General features: G+C 51.3%; 2 protein-coding genes across 2 annotated transcripts in view; one reads left to right on the top strand and one right to left on the bottom strand.

Moving 5' to 3' along the window:
• BRSK1 (BR serine/threonine kinase 1) overlaps positions 1 to 13,311 on the top strand; it is a 22,209-nt gene extending 8,898 nt beyond the window's left edge. Inside the window, exons 5-19 of the mRNA XM_003802909.2 lie at positions 986 to 1,102; positions 1,188 to 1,221; positions 1,294 to 1,362; positions 3,927 to 4,073; positions 4,758 to 4,789; positions 5,104 to 5,274; positions 5,759 to 5,856; positions 6,103 to 6,262; positions 6,488 to 6,548; positions 7,524 to 7,893; positions 8,234 to 8,282; positions 8,375 to 8,498; positions 9,198 to 9,396; positions 10,739 to 10,828; positions 12,687 to 13,311. Coding sequence (XP_003802957.1) covers positions 986 to 1,102; positions 1,188 to 1,221; positions 1,294 to 1,362; positions 3,927 to 4,073; positions 4,758 to 4,789; positions 5,104 to 5,274; positions 5,759 to 5,856; positions 6,103 to 6,262; positions 6,488 to 6,548; positions 7,524 to 7,893; positions 8,234 to 8,282; positions 8,375 to 8,498; positions 9,198 to 9,396; positions 10,739 to 10,828; positions 12,687 to 12,844 — 1,879 coding nt within the window. The 3' untranslated portion in view covers positions 12,845 to 13,311. The remainder of the gene's footprint in view (positions 1 to 985; positions 1,103 to 1,187; positions 1,222 to 1,293; positions 1,363 to 3,926; positions 4,074 to 4,757; positions 4,790 to 5,103; positions 5,275 to 5,758; positions 5,857 to 6,102; positions 6,263 to 6,487; positions 6,549 to 7,523; positions 7,894 to 8,233; positions 8,283 to 8,374; positions 8,499 to 9,197; positions 9,397 to 10,738; positions 10,829 to 12,686) is intronic.
• Positions 13,312 to 13,607: 296 nt separating this feature from the next.
• TMEM150B (transmembrane protein 150B) overlaps positions 13,608 to 18,741 on the bottom strand; it is an 8,981-nt gene continuing 3,847 nt past the window's right edge. The window contains exons 7-8 of the mRNA XM_003802908.3: positions 17,079 to 17,262; positions 13,608 to 13,833 (exon numbers count right to left, since the gene is read on the bottom strand). Coding sequence (XP_003802956.1) covers positions 13,643 to 13,833; positions 17,079 to 17,262 — 375 coding nt within the window. The 3' untranslated portion in view covers positions 13,608 to 13,642. The remainder of the gene's footprint in view (positions 13,834 to 17,078; positions 17,263 to 18,741) is intronic.

Below are 18,741 nucleotides of genomic sequence, written 5' to 3'. Positions count from 1 at the left end.
CTTGAGCCCAGGAGTTGGAGGTTGCTGTGAGCTGTAATGCCACGGCACTCTGCCCAGGGGGACAGCTTGAGGCACTGTCTCAAAAAAAAAAACAAAACAATAATGACAACTACAACCAAAAAATAGCCAGGCATTGTGGTGGGCTCCTGTAATTCTAGCTACTTGGGAGGCTGAGGCAAGAGAATCACTTAAGCCAAAGATTTTGAGGTTGCTGTGAGCGGTGATGCCACAACACTTTACAAAGGGCGACATAGTGAGATTCTGTCTCAAAAAAAAAAAAGTAGACCCCAGCTGGGTATGGTGGCTCACACCTGTAATCCCAGCACTCTGGGAGGTCCAAGGCAGGTGGATTTCTTGAGCTCAAGAATTTAAGACCAGCCTGAGCAAGAGAGAGACCCTGTCTCTACTAACAATAGAAAAACTAGTGCCTATAGTCCCATCTACTCATGAGGCTGAGTCAAGAGGATCACCTAAGCCCAGGAGTTTAAGTCACTGTGACCTATGACACCAGCACACTGTACCCAGGGCGACTGAGTGAGACTCAGTTGTCTCAAAAGAATATAAAAAGGCTGGGTGCAGTGGCTCACACCTGTAATCCTAGCATTCTGGGAGGCCAAGGTGGGTAGATTGCTTGAGCTCATGAGATTGAGACCAGCCTGAGCAAGATGGAGACCCCTGTCTCTACTAAAAGTAGAAAAACTAGGCACACGTCATAGCAGGTACCTGTAGTCCTAGCTACTCTAGAGGCTGGGGGCAAGAGGATCACTTGAGTCCAAAAGTTTGAGAATGCTGTGAGCTATGGTACCACAGCACTCTACCCAGGGTGACAGAGTCAGAGTGTCTCAAAAAATAAATAAATAAAACTAATGTAATAACAGTCCATCACCACTCCCCAAATAAAAATTTTCCAGAAGTGAGAGATTGTGCATGGGGTCTGGGCTCCTGGGAGGAAGACAGAGTCCTGACCTCCACTGGCCTGTCTCAGCCACAGAGACCTAAAGCCTGAGAACCTGCTTTTGGATGAGAAGAACAACATCCGCATCGCAGACTTTGGCATGGCATCCTTGCAGGTGGGAGACAGCCTCCTAGAGACCAGCTGCGGGTGAGTGGGGTCTATATCTCCTGAATGTTTAGGGAGCAGGTTAAAGGCTTGCTGGAGGCTCATATCACCTCTCTCTCTCTCTCAGGTCCCCCCATTATGCATGTCCAGAGGTGATTAAGGTGAGTAAAGGGCAGGAAGGGGGTGAATGCATCAGTGAGGAGCGATGGAATCACAACTATCCTCCCTGCCAGGGGGAAAAGTATGATGGCCGCCGGGCAGACATGTGGAGCTGTGGAGTGATCCTCTTTGCTCTGCTTGTGGTAAGTCACTCTCCTGCTCCATTTCTAGAACAATCCTGCATGGTGGGTGCACAGAACCATACATCCCATCCTAACCTCAGGGATCATCTCCCAAATATTTAACTGCTATTAGAAAAGGGACCACATTAACAGACAGACCAAGGCTCCAGAGCACCCTCTGTGTGCTAGGCTAAACTTTCACCTGCAGAGCTGCTGATTGGTTGAGGCAGGGCCCCCAGAAACGCACGAGGCATCCAAGAGTACCTGGAGGGCTTGGCACTGTGGTTGTTTAGCAACTGGTTTTAGGGTGTTGCCATATTGTAATGACTAGTGTCAGCCAAGCTCCTGCCATGGGGTCTTGGCACCTGCTTTTCTGCCTGGAACACTCTCCCACCCCCACTAGCCCTATTATAGGAAGCTCCCACCAGGAAGCTTCCTCTGGCTCTCTCCTGCCTGCCCCATGAGATCAGACACCTTCACTCCCCTGTGGTCAGCTCTTTTCTTCCTGGCAACCATCAGAGTTGGCAGTGTGCATTTTGTTGCATAGTCCCTTGAATGGTGTCTCTCTTCCTTTCTATATTATAAGCTCCTTGAGGTTGGGATTTTGTTTTATTTCATTTTGTCAGCTCACCTTTGCAAGCCTAGGGCTGATGCACTGTAAGCCCTAGAACATACACTCAGCATGAATAAATAAGCAAATCATTCTGTCATGAACTGTTCTGAGAACGTTATCTCATGTAACTCTCTCAGCAGTCCTAGAGAGAGGAAGTGACTGGCCCACAGCTGATAAGACGCAGGGAGTGGGATTGGTCCTTATTCTCTTAACTACTAGACTATATGACAGCCACTAAAGGGGACTAAGGCTGACCCAGGACTGTCCTCCTGGAGCTCACAGCCCAATGGGGAAGGCAGCCAAGGTACTTGGGAAGCCGGCTAAGAACATTCCAAACCTTAGCCCTTCTAAGCTCAATTCTGGGGCCCATCCAGTGGAATTCACCTTTCAGCTCCCTTACTTTGTTTTTTTTTTGAGACGGAGCCTCAAGCTATCCCCCTGGGTAGAGTGCCATGGCATCATGCTCACAGTAACCTCCAACTCCTGGGCTCAGGCGAGTCTCCTGCCTCAGCCTCCCAAGTAGCTGGGACTACAGGCCCCCGCCACAACGCCTGGCCATTTTTTGGTTGCAGCCATCATTGTTGTTTGGCGGGCCCGGACTGGGGATTCGAACCCGCCACCTTAGGTGTATGTGGCTGGCGCCTTAGCTGCTTGAGCCACAGGCGCCGAGCCAGCTCCCTTACTTTGGATAAGCAAGTCACTTGCCCTCAGTTTCCTCACTGTGCAATGGGAATAATTACAGTACCTACAAGTGTGAGAGTTTAAATTAAATGTTGCATGTTAAGCCCTTGGAACAGTGCTCCAAAATCAGTAGTAGTAGTATTTTATTTTTATTACAAGTCCTCGGTATTTGCAGATTCCATATTTGTGAATTCACCTACTTGATGACATGTATTTTGGGTGCCCAGTACTTGGATGCTCTCATAGTCATCACAGACCTACACTGGGCAGAGAAGATTGAAGTCTCTGCCTGAGCCTCTGGTTCCCAGCTGAGGTCATAGAGACCCCTGGCTTCTCTGTTAGGCTTTCATCCTGTGAAGAATTATCTTTTTCACATTTTTCTGGCGCTTTTTGTTGGTGATTTCACTGTTTGAAGCAGCCCCTGATCATAGCACTTCTGAAGAGCTGTCTAGTTCCTAGCATAGGAGGCTGGTGTGGGCCTGTGGACAAATGGCCACTGTTAAATCAGCTTCTTACAGTGCTGAGTTCAAAAGTCCATGAAATAGTACATATTAAAGGTGTCTTTAAGCAGAAATACATAAAAAGGTTAAGCATAGTTGGTTAACAATGTTGTAGCCAGAGGGTAAAACGTATTCTCTCTAACTTCTGAGTCAGAAGTCCAAAATCAAGGTGTCAGCAGGGCCATGCTCCCTCCTTGCTTCTTCCTAGCTTCTGATGCCCCATCCTTTGTGGCGTTCCTTGAGCTAGAGCTGCTTTGCTCCAGTGTCTGCGTCTGCTGTCACACAGCTTTCTCCCCTATGTCTCTGTAGTCCTTTCGCCTTCTCATGGGGACACCAGGCATTGGATTGAGAGTTTAGGCCCCATTCAGGTCTCTGCTCCAGAGGTGCCTGCGGGAGAAGCCTCGCTCAGTCACTCAGTCGTTACACAGCTAACTGTTTGCTTGCTCACCTGCTGTCTCCAGATCTGTGGTGTGAGCTGCACCTGACCAAGGCTTGTTCTGTTCACTGCTGGATCCCTGAGCGATAACAGATGCTCACCTTTTGTTGAATGAACAAATGGTCACTCCTCCCAAAATTGGTCTGGGGAGAAACCTGTTTTCAAGGACCGGCCTCCACTGCAACCCTAGCCGCCTGAGCACAGGCACCAGACTACCCCTTGCCAAATCCCTGCTCTGCCACTTAGGAGTCTTGGGCAGACTGCCCAGCCCCTCTCTGCCTCAGTTTCCCTGCCTCCTGTCCTGTGTAAATGCCCGCAGGCCTCCGTGTGAGGGTCCCGGTTATCTCTTGCCCAGGGGGCTCTGCCCTTTGATGATGACAACCTGCGCCAGCTGCTGGAGAAAGTGAAGCGGGGTGTCTTTCACATGCCCCACTTCATCCCTCCTGACTGCCAGAGCCTCCTGCGGGGCATGATAGAGGTGGAGCCCGAAAAAAGGCTCAGTGTGAGTTGGGGGGGACTGATGGAGGGAAAGTAGATGACAGAATCCCTAAGGGAGTCATGGGGGTGGGTTTCTAGGATCTGCTCCTCAGCCCCTGGGGTGCTGGGGTCTCCAGCTTAGCCTCAGCCCAAGGTCCTTATTTCTCCCAAAAATAAGACCTACCCCCAAAATAAGCCCTAGCAGGATTTCTAGGCCTTTGTTAAATATAAGCCCTACCCCAATAATAAGACCTATGCAGATACGCTGCCTAGCCACGCCATGCATTTCGGCGTGGAGGAGACATCCCCTGAAAATAAGCCCTAGTATGTCTTCTTGAGAAAAAATAAATATAAAATAGTGTCTTATTTTGGGGGAAATAGGTACCTCCTGCTCTCTACCAGGATATGCAACAGTGTACTTAGGAGCCCCAGTCAGCGGAAGGGTGTGTTTGCAGACCGCCCCTTCGGAGGCGCCAGGGTGGGGCGGCAGGATGGTACTGGGCATGCGGAAAATTTGTACAGCCTGGTGGAGACCAAGAGTGCTCAGGGCGATGCTCTCAGTCGCCACTAGATGGAGACGAGATGTGTCGTACTGTACAGGGGTAGAGCATGGTTAGGGACCCCCAAAGCCACTCTAGTCATCTTTCGTTATGTGCCTACATCTGCATGCTACCTTACTTCTGCTTCTCTATGACCCACTCCCTCACAGCTGGAGCAAATTCAGAAACATCCTTGGTACCTGTGAGTAGGGGTCACTGGACACTTGGGTTCCTAGGGAAGGTAGGGGTGGAGGCCAAAGCAGAATAGGAGGCTGGGGGTGGGGTTCTAGGGCTCCGGAATGATGAAGGACTGGCGGTTTGGACTTCTGAGTCCTGGGGGAGGAGGACGCAGCTGGTGAAGGAGCCTGAGGGTCAGAATGAGGAGGGGATTAGGCTAGGAGTCCAGGACCCCTGGGTCCGAGGGAGGAGGTGCTGGGGACCAGGACCCTTGACTATAGCATGGAGAAGGCTGGATCTCAGTTGCCTATTCCCAATGACCTTTCTCCTCCTCCCTAGAGGCGGGAAACACGAGCCGGACCCATGCCTGGAGCCAGCCCCTGGCCGCCGGGTAGCCATGCGGAGCCTGCCATCCAATGGCGAACTGGACCCTGACGTCCTAGAGAGCATGGCGTCACTGGGTTGCTTCAGGGACCGTGAGCGGCTCCACCGCGAGCTGCGCAGTGAGGAGTAAGACCCCAAGACCCTACACACATGCACCCATGTGGGATGAGCTACTGCAGCTCCTCACACACCACTTGCGGGGATGGGGGCAGCCAGGACCTCACCAACCTGGACAGCCCTAGGTGAGGCATCCTGGCCGCCTAGTGAGGCTGAATAAGGAGACCAGCGGGTAGAAAGCAGAGGAACGTGCTGAGAACATAGTAATAGATGCTGAGACAGACTTAGACCCTTAGGTAGTACTCACAAATGATAAGTGCCTGAATGTTAGGTATTATGTATTGTTATTGAGTAAAATAAGACTAATGTACTGTGAGCTAAAGGAAACCAGTCATTTTGAGACCTAGAAAAATGGAACTGTGGACAGAAATACTGGACAGAACTGAGCCCCAGAGAGCCATGGGTCACTGAGAGCAGGTGAGGCCCCCTCTGGGCACTGATTCTGACTTCAGCCTTCTCCTACCCCCTTCCACCTCCCCACCCCACATCTTAGGGAGAACCAAGAAAAGATGATATATTATCTGCTTTTGGATCGGAAGGAGCGATATCCCAGCTGTGAGGACCAGGACCTACCTCCCCGGAATGATGTTGGTGAGAAGGCAGGGCTTGGGGGCCAGACAGCTGGGTCCCCAGGGGATGGTCTGGGAACACTAGGGTTCTTGAGAGAGGAAGGAGCTGCAGGGTAGTGGTTCAGACCAATTGGCCATCCTCCCTAATGTTTATCAGAACATCTCATGCTCAGTTTCCCATGTGTGCAGTTTCCAAGGCAATTGTGTAAAGTGGGTGTGCATCTGAGTGAGTCCATCTATGGATGGGGTCGAAACTCTTGTCCCTCAGACCCACCCCGGAAGCGTGTGGATTCCCCCATGCTGAGCCGTCACGGGAAGCGGCGGCCAGAACGGAAGTCCATGGAAGTCCTGAGCATCACGGATGCCGGGGGTGGTGGCTCCCCCGTACCCACCCGACGGGCCTTGGAGATGGCCCAGCACAGCCAGAGGTGGGAATCCCTGTCCTTTCCAGGGAGACTGACAGGCCCCAGGTGTAGAGGGAGTTCAGGATCCCAGAACCAACTCAACCTCAAGTGTACTATGTGCTTGAGACAAGTCACTTCCCTTTCTGGGCCTCATTTCCTCATCTGGAAGGACTGTGGAAGTGAGAGGACATCAGAGCCTTTTGAAACTGCCAACTGATTTTTTTTTTTTTTAATCTATCCTGGAAACAGATCCCGTAGTGTCAGTGGAGCTTCTACCGGTCTGTCCTCCAGTCCTCTGAGCAGCCCAAGGGTAAGGCCAAGTCCCCAGTGGAATTAAGAAGGCAGAAAGGCATCTGTAATCCCAGCACTCTGGGAAGCCAAGGCAGGTGAATTGCTTGAGCTTAAGAGTTCCAGCCCAGCCTGAGCAAGAGTGAGACCTTGTCTTTCCTAAAAATAGAACACGTAGCTAGGGTGTTGTAGCTGGAACCTATTATCCCAGATAATCATGAGGCTGAGGCAAGAAGACTGCTTGAGGCCTGGAGTTTGAGGTTACTGTAAACCATGACACCATGGCACTCTAGCCTGGCGCAACAGAGTGAGACTCTATCTTTAAAAAAAAAAAAAAAGATAGGAATAAAAGAAGGGGGAAAGAAATAGAGACACTGAAGCAAAGACTGAGCAGCAGGGACTACAATTCTCATGCAGCCTTGAGATTTTGCCTCCTGCCTGGAAAGCCAAAAATCCAGGGCCTTATTAGTATTTTGGACCATTGGACATGTTTAGCTCCTTATGATTGGGTTTTCAATGAGAGTGAAGGGTTCATTTATTCATTTAACAAAATGAATTAATTGGCTCGGCACCTGTGGCTTAAGTGGCTAAGGCGCCAGCCACATACACCTAAGGTGGCGGGTTCAAACCCAGTGTGGGCCCACCAAACAACAATGATGGCTGCAACCAAAAAAAAATAGCCAGGTGTTGTGGTGGGCACCTGTGGTCCCAGCAACTTGGGAGGCGGAGGCAGGAGACTCACTTGAGCCCAGGAGTTGGAGGTTGCTGTGAGCTATGCCATGGCACTCTACCCAGGAGGACAGCTTGAGGCTCTGTCTCAAAAAAAAAAAAAAAAAAAAAAAAAAGTTAATTGAGCACCTACTCTGTACTAGTCTCTTGTGTTCCGGCCAGGGTGATGACCCTAATTTTGATAGGGACCAGCCTCTTTGCGGGGGGGTGTGTGGGGCCCCGAGAACCTCTGCAGCCCACCTTCTCACCAGTCTCTGTTCCGTTGCAGAGTCCGGTCTTTTCCTTCTCACCAGAGCCTGGGGCTAGAGATGAGGCCCGAGGAGGAGGCTCCCCGACTTCCAAAACGCAGACGCTGCCTTCTCGGGGTCCCAGAGGTGGCGGCGCCGGGGAGCAGCCCCCGCCCCCCAGTGCCCGCTCCACACCCCTGCCTGGCCCTCCAGGCTCCCCGCGCTCCTCTGGCGGGACCCCCTTGCACTCACCCCTGCACACGCCCCGGGCCAGCCCTACTGGGACTCCAGGGACAACACCGCCTCCCAGCCCAGGTGGTGGCGTTGGAGGAGCAGCCTGGAGGAGTCGTCTCAACTCCATCCGCAACAGCTTCCTGGGCTCCCCGCGCTTTCACCGGCGCAAGATGCAGGGTATGAGAGTGCAGAGGCCGAGGGCAGGGTGCATTCTAATGTGTGGTGGCAGAAAATCTGACCCTCAGGAAGGTCCCGGACTGGGACCCGAATTCTCACACCCTAAATTTCCCAGGGACCTTCCGCGGGGGGTGGAGCGGAGGTAGTGGGCTCTCCCTGAAGGAGCAAATCATTTGAGGGACACACCCCTTCTTGCTGTAGATCACCTCCCCATTTTCCCACGACTTTTGAGCCCTGCCCCATGGGTGGGCCCCTGGGAGGAGGCGACTGTAGGCCTGGGGGCTGGTCACTAGGATGAAAGGCAAATGCTGTCTGCGTTCTCTCCCCTCCCTCCACCCAGTCCCCACCGCCGAGGAGATGTCCAGTTTGACGCCAGAGTCCTCTCCGGAGTGAGTCTAGCAGGGAACGAAAGAGTGGGGATGAACAGGGATTGATTAATTGGCCCCTCATGACTTTGCCTCAACCATCCCTGCCCTCCCAGGCTGGCAAAACGCTCCTGGTTTGGGAACTTCATCTCCTTGGACAAAGAAGAACAAATATTCCTCGTGTTAAAGGACAAACCTCTCAGCAGCATCAAAGCAGACATTGTCCATGCCTTCCTGTCGGTGAGGGGCCTGGGTCCCTGGTGTGCTTCCCACCCCAGGGAGCGACACACCTGACAGCATCTGGGCTTTGCTCCCTTCAGGCTGGCCTGACTTCCTCTGGGGCTCACAGACTGGTGGTTTTCCAGGGAGAAGATAGTTGAGCTTGGTCAGTGTGGGGCAGAGAGGCAGGAAAGATTAATTGCGCCCAGAGCCTGGAAGTGGTGAGATAGAATCCCGAGTTGCAGTTTCTCAGATATTAGCACCCCTGAGGATTGGTGAGTCACCATTCACCTACCACCAGGCTTGAGATCAGCCAAATTGCTTTTCCCAGCAGACTTTAGGGCTTCCCATTGACAGTACTGGGGTTCTTTGCTCTAGGGGCTGATAGGCCTTACAGATTCTGAGACAGCTTTTGGACAGTATTTGTAGAGGGAGGGTGAAATGTGTTTCACATAGTCTTGGAGCTTGGGGCTGTCACCTTTATGTAAGAGTCCTTGTGAATTTGGGAGTCAGTTGTTCACCATTCCTCTGCTACTCCATTTATAGTAGAATGGGGGGGGAAACTACAAGTCCCAAAAGGCAGTGGGATGTCCTACTGCCTTTTCTGTTACTCTTTCCTGCCATGCCTGATGGGATTAGTAGTTCCTTGACCAGAGCTGTTGAGGGGTTGGTTATCCATTTCCTAGACTCACCCCATCCTTGTGTTCCCACTTGTCTCAGATCCCCAGCCTGAGTCACAGTGTGCTGTCACAGACCAGCTTCAGGGCTGAATACAAGGCCAGCGGTGGCCCCTCCGTCTTCCAGAAGCCCGTCCGCTTCCAGGTGGACATCAGCTCCTCTGAGGGCCCAGAGCCCTCCCCACGAAGGGATGGCAGTGGGGGTGGTGGCATCTATTCTGTCACTTTTACTCTCATCTCTGGTGAGTTCTTGACTAGACTAGCCTCAGCTAAGGGTTTGGGACATTTACAATGGCTGTGATAGGAGAATACCTGGGAGTGCAGCAAAAGGGAGGTGGATATAACACTCAATTGGTAACTGGTGCTGACTTTCCGTAGGCCTCCTGCTGACACAGATCCCCATCCTTCTCCACTGACATGTGATGGGTGTTTACAGTGTAAATAATGAAGGCATTATTTCATTGATGCTGTCAAGCACCCTCTGAGGTGTTATAGTTAGTTACCAGTTTTACAAAGGAGAAAAGTGAATCTTAGAGAGATAGACTAACTAGAGTCACATGATAACCTATGGTAGAGCTGAGGCTGAACCCAGACCTCCTCACCTCACAGGGGAAAGCAGAACTCCTACTTCTTTAAGATCATAGATCAAAAGGTCAAAGACACAGCTGGGTGCTGCAGACATTACTAACTTCTTCCTGCCAGCCCTATTGCAGCTTAGACCCCAGGCAGCCACAACCAGTCAAAAGTTGGCACAAGGGATAAAAACCACAGCAATAACTTGCTTCTACTTCTGCTTGGTGCCTGAGTCCTGATAGGGAGAGTTTAGGGTAATGAGGGATAACTCTGCTATCTTTGTCACTAATTTTAGTATGTCACTGTCAAGAGATGAGTTTGCTCCAACGATTTCTAAACTAGGCTGCTATGTGATGGTGGGCTGTTCTATCACTGAAACCAACTATGGCTCTGTTATTTTTCACTTCTCCTTTTTAAAGACTAGTATGTACTACTTGGAAGGCTGAGGCAAGAGAATTGCTTAAGCCCAAGAGTTTGAGGTTGCTGTGATCTGTAACAGCATGGCACACTGCTAAGGATGACATAGTAAGACTCTGTCTCAAAAAAAAAAAAAAAAAAACACCGACTAATATGCAGACTTTTCTTTTTTTATTTTTTGGCCAGGGCCAGGTTTGAACCCACCACCTCCGGTATATGGGGCCAGCACCCTACTCCTTTTAGCCATAAGCACCGCCCATGCAGACCTTTCTTAATTTTAAGACCTTTTTTGGCATTTGTTTTCTTACATTTCTGGCCCTTTAAGGCCTCAACTAGAAACTAATGACAGCTATTTAATAGACTGTTGTTAAGTTGAAGGTATCTGAGTTTGACTGTGGTCCTTAACTAGCAACCCAGAGATCCATATGCAAATTTTGAATCTATGCTAGCCCAGCAGAGCAGGGAAAAGGAGATGCAAAGGATTGAGATGCAAAGGAGAGAAGAGTCATTTGCTTGGTGGAGAGGGTGCATTCTGTAGGCTGGAGAATCCCCAACCCTCAATCAGCTCATTTCTCTGCCTGCTGGTCACTCCAGGTCCCAGCCGTCGGTTCAAGAGAGTGGTGGAGACGATCCAGGCACAGCTGCTGAGTACTCATGACCAGCCCTCCGTGCAGGCTCTGGCAGGTGGGTGGCAGGGGTGGGGGAGAGGTGACCAGTGTGACCATATGCTCCGGGAGTTTGGTTTGCAGAGGAGGCCATTTGGGCTCTTCTGCCATTGTCTTGTTGAGGACTTCCCTGCAGTATTGCCAGTAAGTTCTCCAAGGCTGGAGCCTGAGAACCTGGAAAGTGACCTCCAGGGCAGATTCGGTGTCTGGCGAGGGCTGCTTTCTTCTTCACAGGTGGCACCTGCCATCTCTCTGTGTCCTCATATGGCATAAGGGCCCAGGCAGCTCTCTGGGGCACTAATCTCACTTATGAGGGCTCTACTTTCATCACCTATTCACCTCCCAAAAGCCTGACCTCATGCCATCACCTTGAGTCAGGATTTCGACATAGGAATTTGGGCCCACAACATTCAGACCTTAGCAGAAAGCCCTCACATCCAGAGTTAACCAGAATGCCTGAGTGAAGAGTACTCTTACCCTCATTTCTGAGACACGGTCACCCCTCTCCAAGGATTGAGGTCTCACAGGACACAGTAAGTGAGAGTGGTAGCCCCGTGGCAGGTGGTTGAGCACACCAAAGCTCTGGGAGACAGTCATCTGCTCAGAGGGAGTTGGATGGCATCAGCCTTGCAGGGCTCACTATTCCTTTCCAGTTGCCTCAACTAGCTCCCCTGTGGAAGGGAGCAAGAAGGCAGGACACAGCAGTGAGGGCAGGAACCAGGGTGGCCTTGTCACCAGAAAACTCTTGAGTCCCAAGGTTAAGCATCTATTCTGGAGGTGTGGTTCTCAGCTGAGAAGGTAGATTTTGCCCCTCTATTAGCTTGCTATGGATGCCAATAACAAATGACCACAAGCTCAGTAGCTAAAACAGCACAAATTTATTATTTATTGCTGGGCCATAACCAAAGTGTCAGGAGGGCTGCATGAGCTTAGCTGGGGAAGGTTCTTTTAAGGACTTGTGTGACTAAGTTGGACCTTCCCAGATAATTCAAGATAATCTCCCCCGCTTAAGGCCCTTAACCTTGATCACAGCACAGGACTCCTCTGCCCTGAGAGGAGACATACTCATAGATGCTTGGCATTTGGGTGCGTTTGAGCCCCAGAGTTTGAGGTTGCTGTGAGCTGTGATGCCATGGCACTCTACCCAGGGTGACAAAGGGAGAGACTCTGCCTCAAAAGAAAAAAAAAAAAAAAACCCAGGGAGTCCAGGTGCTGTGGCTCACACCTATAAACCCAGCACTTGAGAGGCCAAGGTGGGTGGATTGCCTGAACTCTGGTTCAAGACCAGCCTGCGCCAAAGGAAGACCTTGTCTCTAAAAAATAGCATGGCATTGTAGTGGGTGCCTGTAGTCCCAGCTACCCAGGAGGCCAAAGCAAGAAAATCACTTACGCCCAAGATTTTGAGGTTACTGTGAGCTATGAGGCTATGGCACTCTACCAAGGGTGACAAAATGAGACTGTCTCAAAAAAAATAATAAAAACCCCAGGTCATCAGGAAGCAGGGAGAGCCTCCCCCACCATCCATGACCTGCAAGCTGCCTGGTAGGCTGTCCTAACAAACAGCAGTCAGTATATCTGAGACTCCCCCGAAGCTGGGCTGGCCCACTTGACTCCTTTTCCAAAGCCATGAGAGTTGCAGGGGGCTTACAGTCTGGCCTCCATTATAGGGATACCAGGCCTTATTACCAAGATATGTGTCCACCTAGCAACAGCTTCTGGAGGCTTCCAGCCATCGTGATAGGGGATTTAAGCTTCACCAGACATGTAGCTGGGACCTTGGGGTCACTGAGACAAACCCTTAAGGGGATGCCAGCCTGTTTCCTGATGGCAGGAACTTCTGCCACAGAGCAACCATAAAACCTCTCCCTCTGTCACAGATGAGAAGAATGGGGTCCAGACCCGGCCTGCTGGTACCCCACCCCGGAGCCTGCAGCCCCCACCTGGCCGCCCTGACCCAGAGTTGAGTGGCTCTCCCCGCCGAGGACCTCCCAAGGACAAGAAGCTCCTGGCCACCAATGGGACCCCTTTGCCCTGACCCCAGGGGGCTGGGGAAGGAGGGGAATCCCTTCCACCTCCTTTCCCTGCCCCCAACTGTGAATCTGTAAATAAGGCCTAAGGAACATGTTGGGAGGGAGGGAGGACACAAAAACTGGCCTTGCCCTGCAGGGATGGGGCTCTAAGGGCCATGCCCAACAGGGGTGATTCTGAGGGGAATAGGGGCAGGGGAGCCGTTTCTATTTTATTTATTGATTAATTTATTATTTTATTTATTGATCAATCTCTGCGGGGTGGGGTGGGGGAGGGACGGGAGTGGTTGGGGTGGCTTAGCAGATCCGGACAGGGCCCTCTGTCCCTGTGTCATCCCCAATCCCCCTTCCCAGGCCCCTCCTCCCTGGTCCTCCCCCTTCTGTACGGATTTGCTCTCCGGAAGGAATTCTGGTTTCGCGTGACCCTGCCTGCGTCCGTGTCTCTGATTCCACCGGCGGCAAAAAAAAAAAAAAAGATAATAAAATAGCCTTGATCAGGGATACTCACTGACCATGGCCTCTTGTTTCCTGGGTATCCTCATCACCAGGGTAAGGCTAGATGATGGGGACAGGCTGGCACAGAGGTTCTGGCTGCCACCAGCTGTTCAAAGGCTCTCCAGGCCTGCATACATGTCCTTCCCATGTCCTGGGCTCCATGACAGGAACAGTCAGTGCCCCCTGCTCATGGCCATTCAAAGACCCCCCCCCCCAGTGGTTCACTGTTCATCTGTTATGGGGATAACAGATCAGTCCTGTCTTCTTCCTTCACTGGCAACATGAGGCCCCAGTCAGGGTGTCTGAGACAGCTAGACAGGCAGAGAGCCAAGGGAAACTGGCGAGGGGCTGAGGCTGGACCCTGGCTGAAGACTCAGGGTACAGCTGTCCAGGCCAGAGAAGTCAACCGAGAAGAGTCCAAAGAGTGTGAACAGCAGCATGGCGGTGGCCCACTCACAGACAGCAGAGGCGGAACGTAGCTGCTGGGAATGGAGGATGATCACTTCACACTGGTGTCAAGGACCACATGGCTACCATGAAGGACCCAGGAACCCATCTTGGCTGCTATGTGGCCTTAGGCTGGGCTGAGGCTATCCCCGGGTGTCCTCTCCTCTACTGCTGGCTGGCCACCAGTCTTAGCTCTCATCTTCCTACATACATCCTCTCAATCTGAGTCTAGCCTTCGTCACCAATGCTTCCCAAACCCTGTCCTTTACATGCACCTCCCATTACTACTGCATTCTTTTTTTTTTTTTTTTTTGAGACAGAGTTTCATTTTGTCCCCCTTGGTAGAATGCCATGGTGTCATAGCTCACAGCAGCCTCAAACTCCTGTGCTTAAGCAATTCTCTTGCCTTAAGCCTCCCAAGTAGCTGAGACTACAGGCACCTGCCACAACGCCCGGCTATTTTTTAGAGGTGTGGTCTCACTCTGGCTCAGACTGGTCTCGAACCTATGAGCTCAGACACTCTACCTGCCTCAGCCTCCCAAGTGCTAGGATTACAGGTGTTGGCCATCTAGCCTAGCCTACTACTGCATTCTTGATTTCCATAGCAACTTTCTTATGTTCCATGTACCTTCCCTGGAACACTGATGGCTCCAGTCACCTTTCTACTTGTCCAAGTCAATATTCAGCTACCACTGCCACCAGCTTCAGACGAGCAGCAGCCTTTCCTAAACATGCCTCCCTGCCTGCCAGGCTCAGGCTGTTTTGCAACTTTCTACTAAACATTACCACCCTGCCTGTGGCCCACAGGCCCCTCTCACTCATTCCCAAGCAGAATCTAATCTCTTTCCCCTAGACCTGGACCTCTTTCTGGGTGTCCCCACCCTGTGGCAATTCCACCATCTATTCATGCACCCACGGGGCCCTTGCCCCCCTCCCTCTTTACCCCCTCAGTCATTGGGTCACCCCAGGTCTCCTCCTACCTGCCTTACTCATCTCTGGTGCCCTCCTCTGGTCTTCCATCTCTCTCCTGGTCTGCCCTGTCCCTTCTCTGGCTGTCCCGCCCCAATGCCTTAAAAGTTTTCTACACAGCAGCCCACATAGACTAGACTCCACCTAAACAGAGACAACCCTTTGTTTCCTGGAATCTCTCCTTGGGGCCACACTCGTCTGCCCCACCCCTCCCAGATCAGTTTAGACATTTCACAAGCAGTTCTTTTTTTTTTTTTTTGAGACAGAACCTCAAGCTGTCCCCCTGGGTAGAATGCTGTAGCTTCACAGCTCACAGCAACCTCCAACTCCTGGGCTCAAGCGAGTCTCCTGCTTCCGCCTCCCAAGTAGCTGGGACCACAGGCGCCCGCCACAACACCCGGCTATTTTTTGGTTGCAGTGTCATTGTTGTTTGGCAGGCCCAGGCTGGATTCGAACCCGCCACCTTAGGTGTATGTGGCTGGCGCCTTAGCCACTTGAGCCACAGGCGCCGAGCCTTCACAAGCAGTTCTAAGCTCCTTGTGGGCCAAGCAGAGGAAGATAGATGGCAAATAATGCCGACACCACCCTGGCCCCTGTGTGTCTTACAGCAAGGGAGAAGTGTGATTCCCCCAAACATAAATTGTTTGTTCCCAGGACAATGCTGCACCTCCCCTGCTCATAAACATTCTGTGGCTCTCTGTTGCCTCCCTCTTCTTAGAGATCCCCAGTTCTAGACCTGCCAACAGCCCCATTCCTCCCCCAAGCTGGTCTTTCTTCTCTCTGCATACATCTGTGGGGTCCCTGGACCTACCAACCCAGGCCCAAAGCAGCCCCTCCTGCCAAAACCAGGGTTAGAATCCCACCAGGTCTCAAACCCATCTCTGCTGACTTCCAGCCCTTCTCACACTCAGCTGGCTGCCCTTTATAGCCCCCTTGCCTTCCCCCCAGCCAGGGGACAGTGGAGCCCCACAGAATGAAGACCCTGAGGCAAAACATCAGCCTGGCCCTGTTTTAAAGATTTGGAAGAGGCAGGGCTGAGTCTTGTCACCACTAGGGCCCCTACAGAAGAGATAAGCTATTTCTCTGGAGCTGGAGTCAGCCTTCCCCACCTCTTTCATAGAGATCCAGTTTGTTGCTCTGGGAAACAAAATGCTATCTCCATTTTGCTGGGAAAATTCCAAACAAATGGACTCAATACAGCCTATAATAGGGGTCTCAGCTGTTTCCCTCAAGCCTTGGTGTCCCTTCCATTGCCCCCACAGTGAGAAAAGCTCTCAGGGCTGAGTGTATAGCACATACCCCAAAGCACTCCACACTCACTGGTAAGAATCTACCTGACAGATATGGAAACTGAGGCTCAGAGAAGGACTTGACCCCTAGGTATGCTGTGCTAGTGGGAAGCTCCTGGCTTCTGGGGTAACTGAGAAGATCGCTGGAACTGAGTCTCCACTAGTGGTGTGTTGGTAAAGTTTAACGGCCAGCTCTGGTGTGTAGCATTTACCAAGCACCATGGTGAAAATACTAACAGTTGGCTGGGCACAGTGGCTCATGCCTATAATCCTGGGATTCTGGGAAGCCAAGGAAGGTGGATTGCTTGAGATCTGGAGTTCACCACCAGTCTGAGCAAGAGTGAGACCACCATCTCTACTAAAAGTAGAAAAAGTAACCAGGCATTGTGGGGGCACCTGTAATCCCAGCTACTCAGGAGGCTAACCAAGAGGATTGCTTGAGCCCAAGAGTTTGAGGTTAATATAACATCACTGCACTCTACCTGGGGTAACAGAGTGAGATTCTGTCTCAAAAAAAAAAAAAAAAGAAGAAGAAAGTACTTTCAGCATGGCCATAATGTGACATCACTGACATGGAGTCGGGAAGAGTCCCTCCTACAGCTCACCACTAACCCCACCATGGAACCTCCCAGCCCAGAGACTTTCCCTGAGCTCATTCCTGGCATAGAGCAGCTGCCCCAAATGGACCAAATGCTATTATTCCCGTAGTACCTCCTAGTACCTGTGGGTCACCTGCTATGTGCCAGGCACAGATCTCATGTGTATTACCCTATTTACTACTCGCAGCCCTGGGGTGAGCCCTATTATTATCCTCCAGCTGATAAATAAAGGAACTAGGGGAAGTTTCCTACAGCTGGTCTGTGAAGGCGATGGGATTCTAGATCAGGCAATTTGACTCCAATATCAGCATTCTCAACCACAAAGCTGGAATCCCACGCAAAACCAAGGCCCAGAAAACAAAAGAGACACACAGCCAGCACACAAGAGATCAACCCCAAAGAAGAACCACCTCCAAGCCATGCCCTGGCTCTAGTAAAGATACTGGCCACGATGAGTATGGTACAGAGACTGCAGAGGCCCAGGCGGAGTGGCCTGATCCAGAGGGCCCCGGGCTGGGGCAGGCTCTTCTTCCTCCACAGGAGGAGGAGCTGTAGCCAGAAGTAGAGGTTGCCCAAGATAAAGGCGAGGAAGGCACCTGCCAGATGTATGGGCTTCTGGTTTTTTTCCTGAGAGGAGAAGGCAGGAGTTGGGAGAACTATGAGAGGGTAAGGGCATGAGGTGAGGAGGGGCCCCTTACCAACCTGATTGACTATGATGGAAAACTTGCCATGCCCAGGGATGCATTATTGATTAGACCCATCAGATATTGCCAGCTCCATGGGTACAAGTATTGTTCCCTGCTATACCCTCAATTCCTAGGACAGCACTTGGCACACAGTAAATGCTCAGGAAACACAAGCAGAACAAATAAATCCTGTTTCAAATACCTTCTCAAAGAGAGGGTCAGATATTCCCCCCAAAGGGGTAAAAACTGATCCTGGCAGGGCTGTGTGTGTGCAAAAAAAGTCTTAGACATTACAATGGCTTGCAGCTTACAAATATGGGATATATTTTCTTAAAAATTTTATATATCTTGGCCAGGCACGGTGGTTCATACCTGTAATCCCAGCACACTGGGTGGCCAAGGCAGGTAGATTGCTTGAGCTCTGGAGTTCAGAGAGAGAGCTTAAGCAAGAAGGAGACCCCATCTCTACTTTAAAAAAAGAAAAGCAAGCAGTGGTTACGGCACCAGCCACATACAGCCAGAATGGCAGGTTCTAACCCAGCCTAGGCCAGCTAAACAACAATGACAACTGCAACAAAAAACTAGCTGGGCGTTGTGGCAGGCCGTAGTCCCAGCTACTTGGGAGGCTAAGGCAAGAGAATTCGTTTAAGCCCAAGAGTTTGAGGCTGCTGTGAGCTGTAACGCCATAGCACTCTACCAAAGGTGACATAGTGAGACTCTGTATCAATAAAAAAAAAAAAAGCAGAGATGGGTGGGGAAATTAGCCTGGTGTGGTGGCACATGGCTGTAGTCCCTTCTACTGGGGAAGCTGAGGCAAGAGGATGTTTTGACCCCAGGAGTTTGAGATTGCGTGAGGTATGAGGCCCTGGCACTTTACCCAGAGCAACTGAGTGAGACTTTGTCTCATAAAACAAAACAAAAAGAAAATTATTTTTAAATACTTAACATTTCAGCTCATACAGTGCCAGCCACATACACCAAGGCTGGTGGGTTTGAACCCAGCCCGGGCCAGGCAAGCTGAGCAACCATGACAACTGCAACAGAAAAATAGCCAGGTGTTGTGGTGGGTGCCCATAGTCCCAGCTACTTGGGAGGCTTAGGCAAGAGAATCACTTAAACCCAAGAGTTTGAGGTTGCTGTGAGCTGTGATTCCATACCACTCTACCTAGGGTGACACAGTGACTCTGTCTCAAAAGAAAATAATGGGCTCGGCACCTGTGGCTCAAGTGGCTAAGGTGCCAGCCACATACACCTGAGCTGACAGGTTCAAATACAGCCCAGGCCCACCAAACAACACTGATGGCTGCAACCAAAAAATGGCCAGGCGTTGTGGCGGGTGCCTGTGGTCCCAGCTACTTGGGAGGCAGAGGCAGGAGGCTCACTTGAGCCCAGGAGTTGGAGGTTGCTGTGAGCTGTGATG

This window comes from Otolemur garnettii, unplaced genomic scaffold, assembly GCF_000181295.1.
Source record: "Otolemur garnettii isolate 467f Iridium unplaced genomic scaffold, OtoGar3 scaffold00264, whole genome shotgun sequence".
Classification (NCBI taxonomy): Eukaryota; Metazoa; Chordata; class Mammalia; order Primates; family Galagidae; genus Otolemur; species Otolemur garnettii.
The sequence above is the reverse complement of the archived record's forward strand: the minus strand, read 5'-3'. Positions and strand labels throughout refer to the sequence as shown.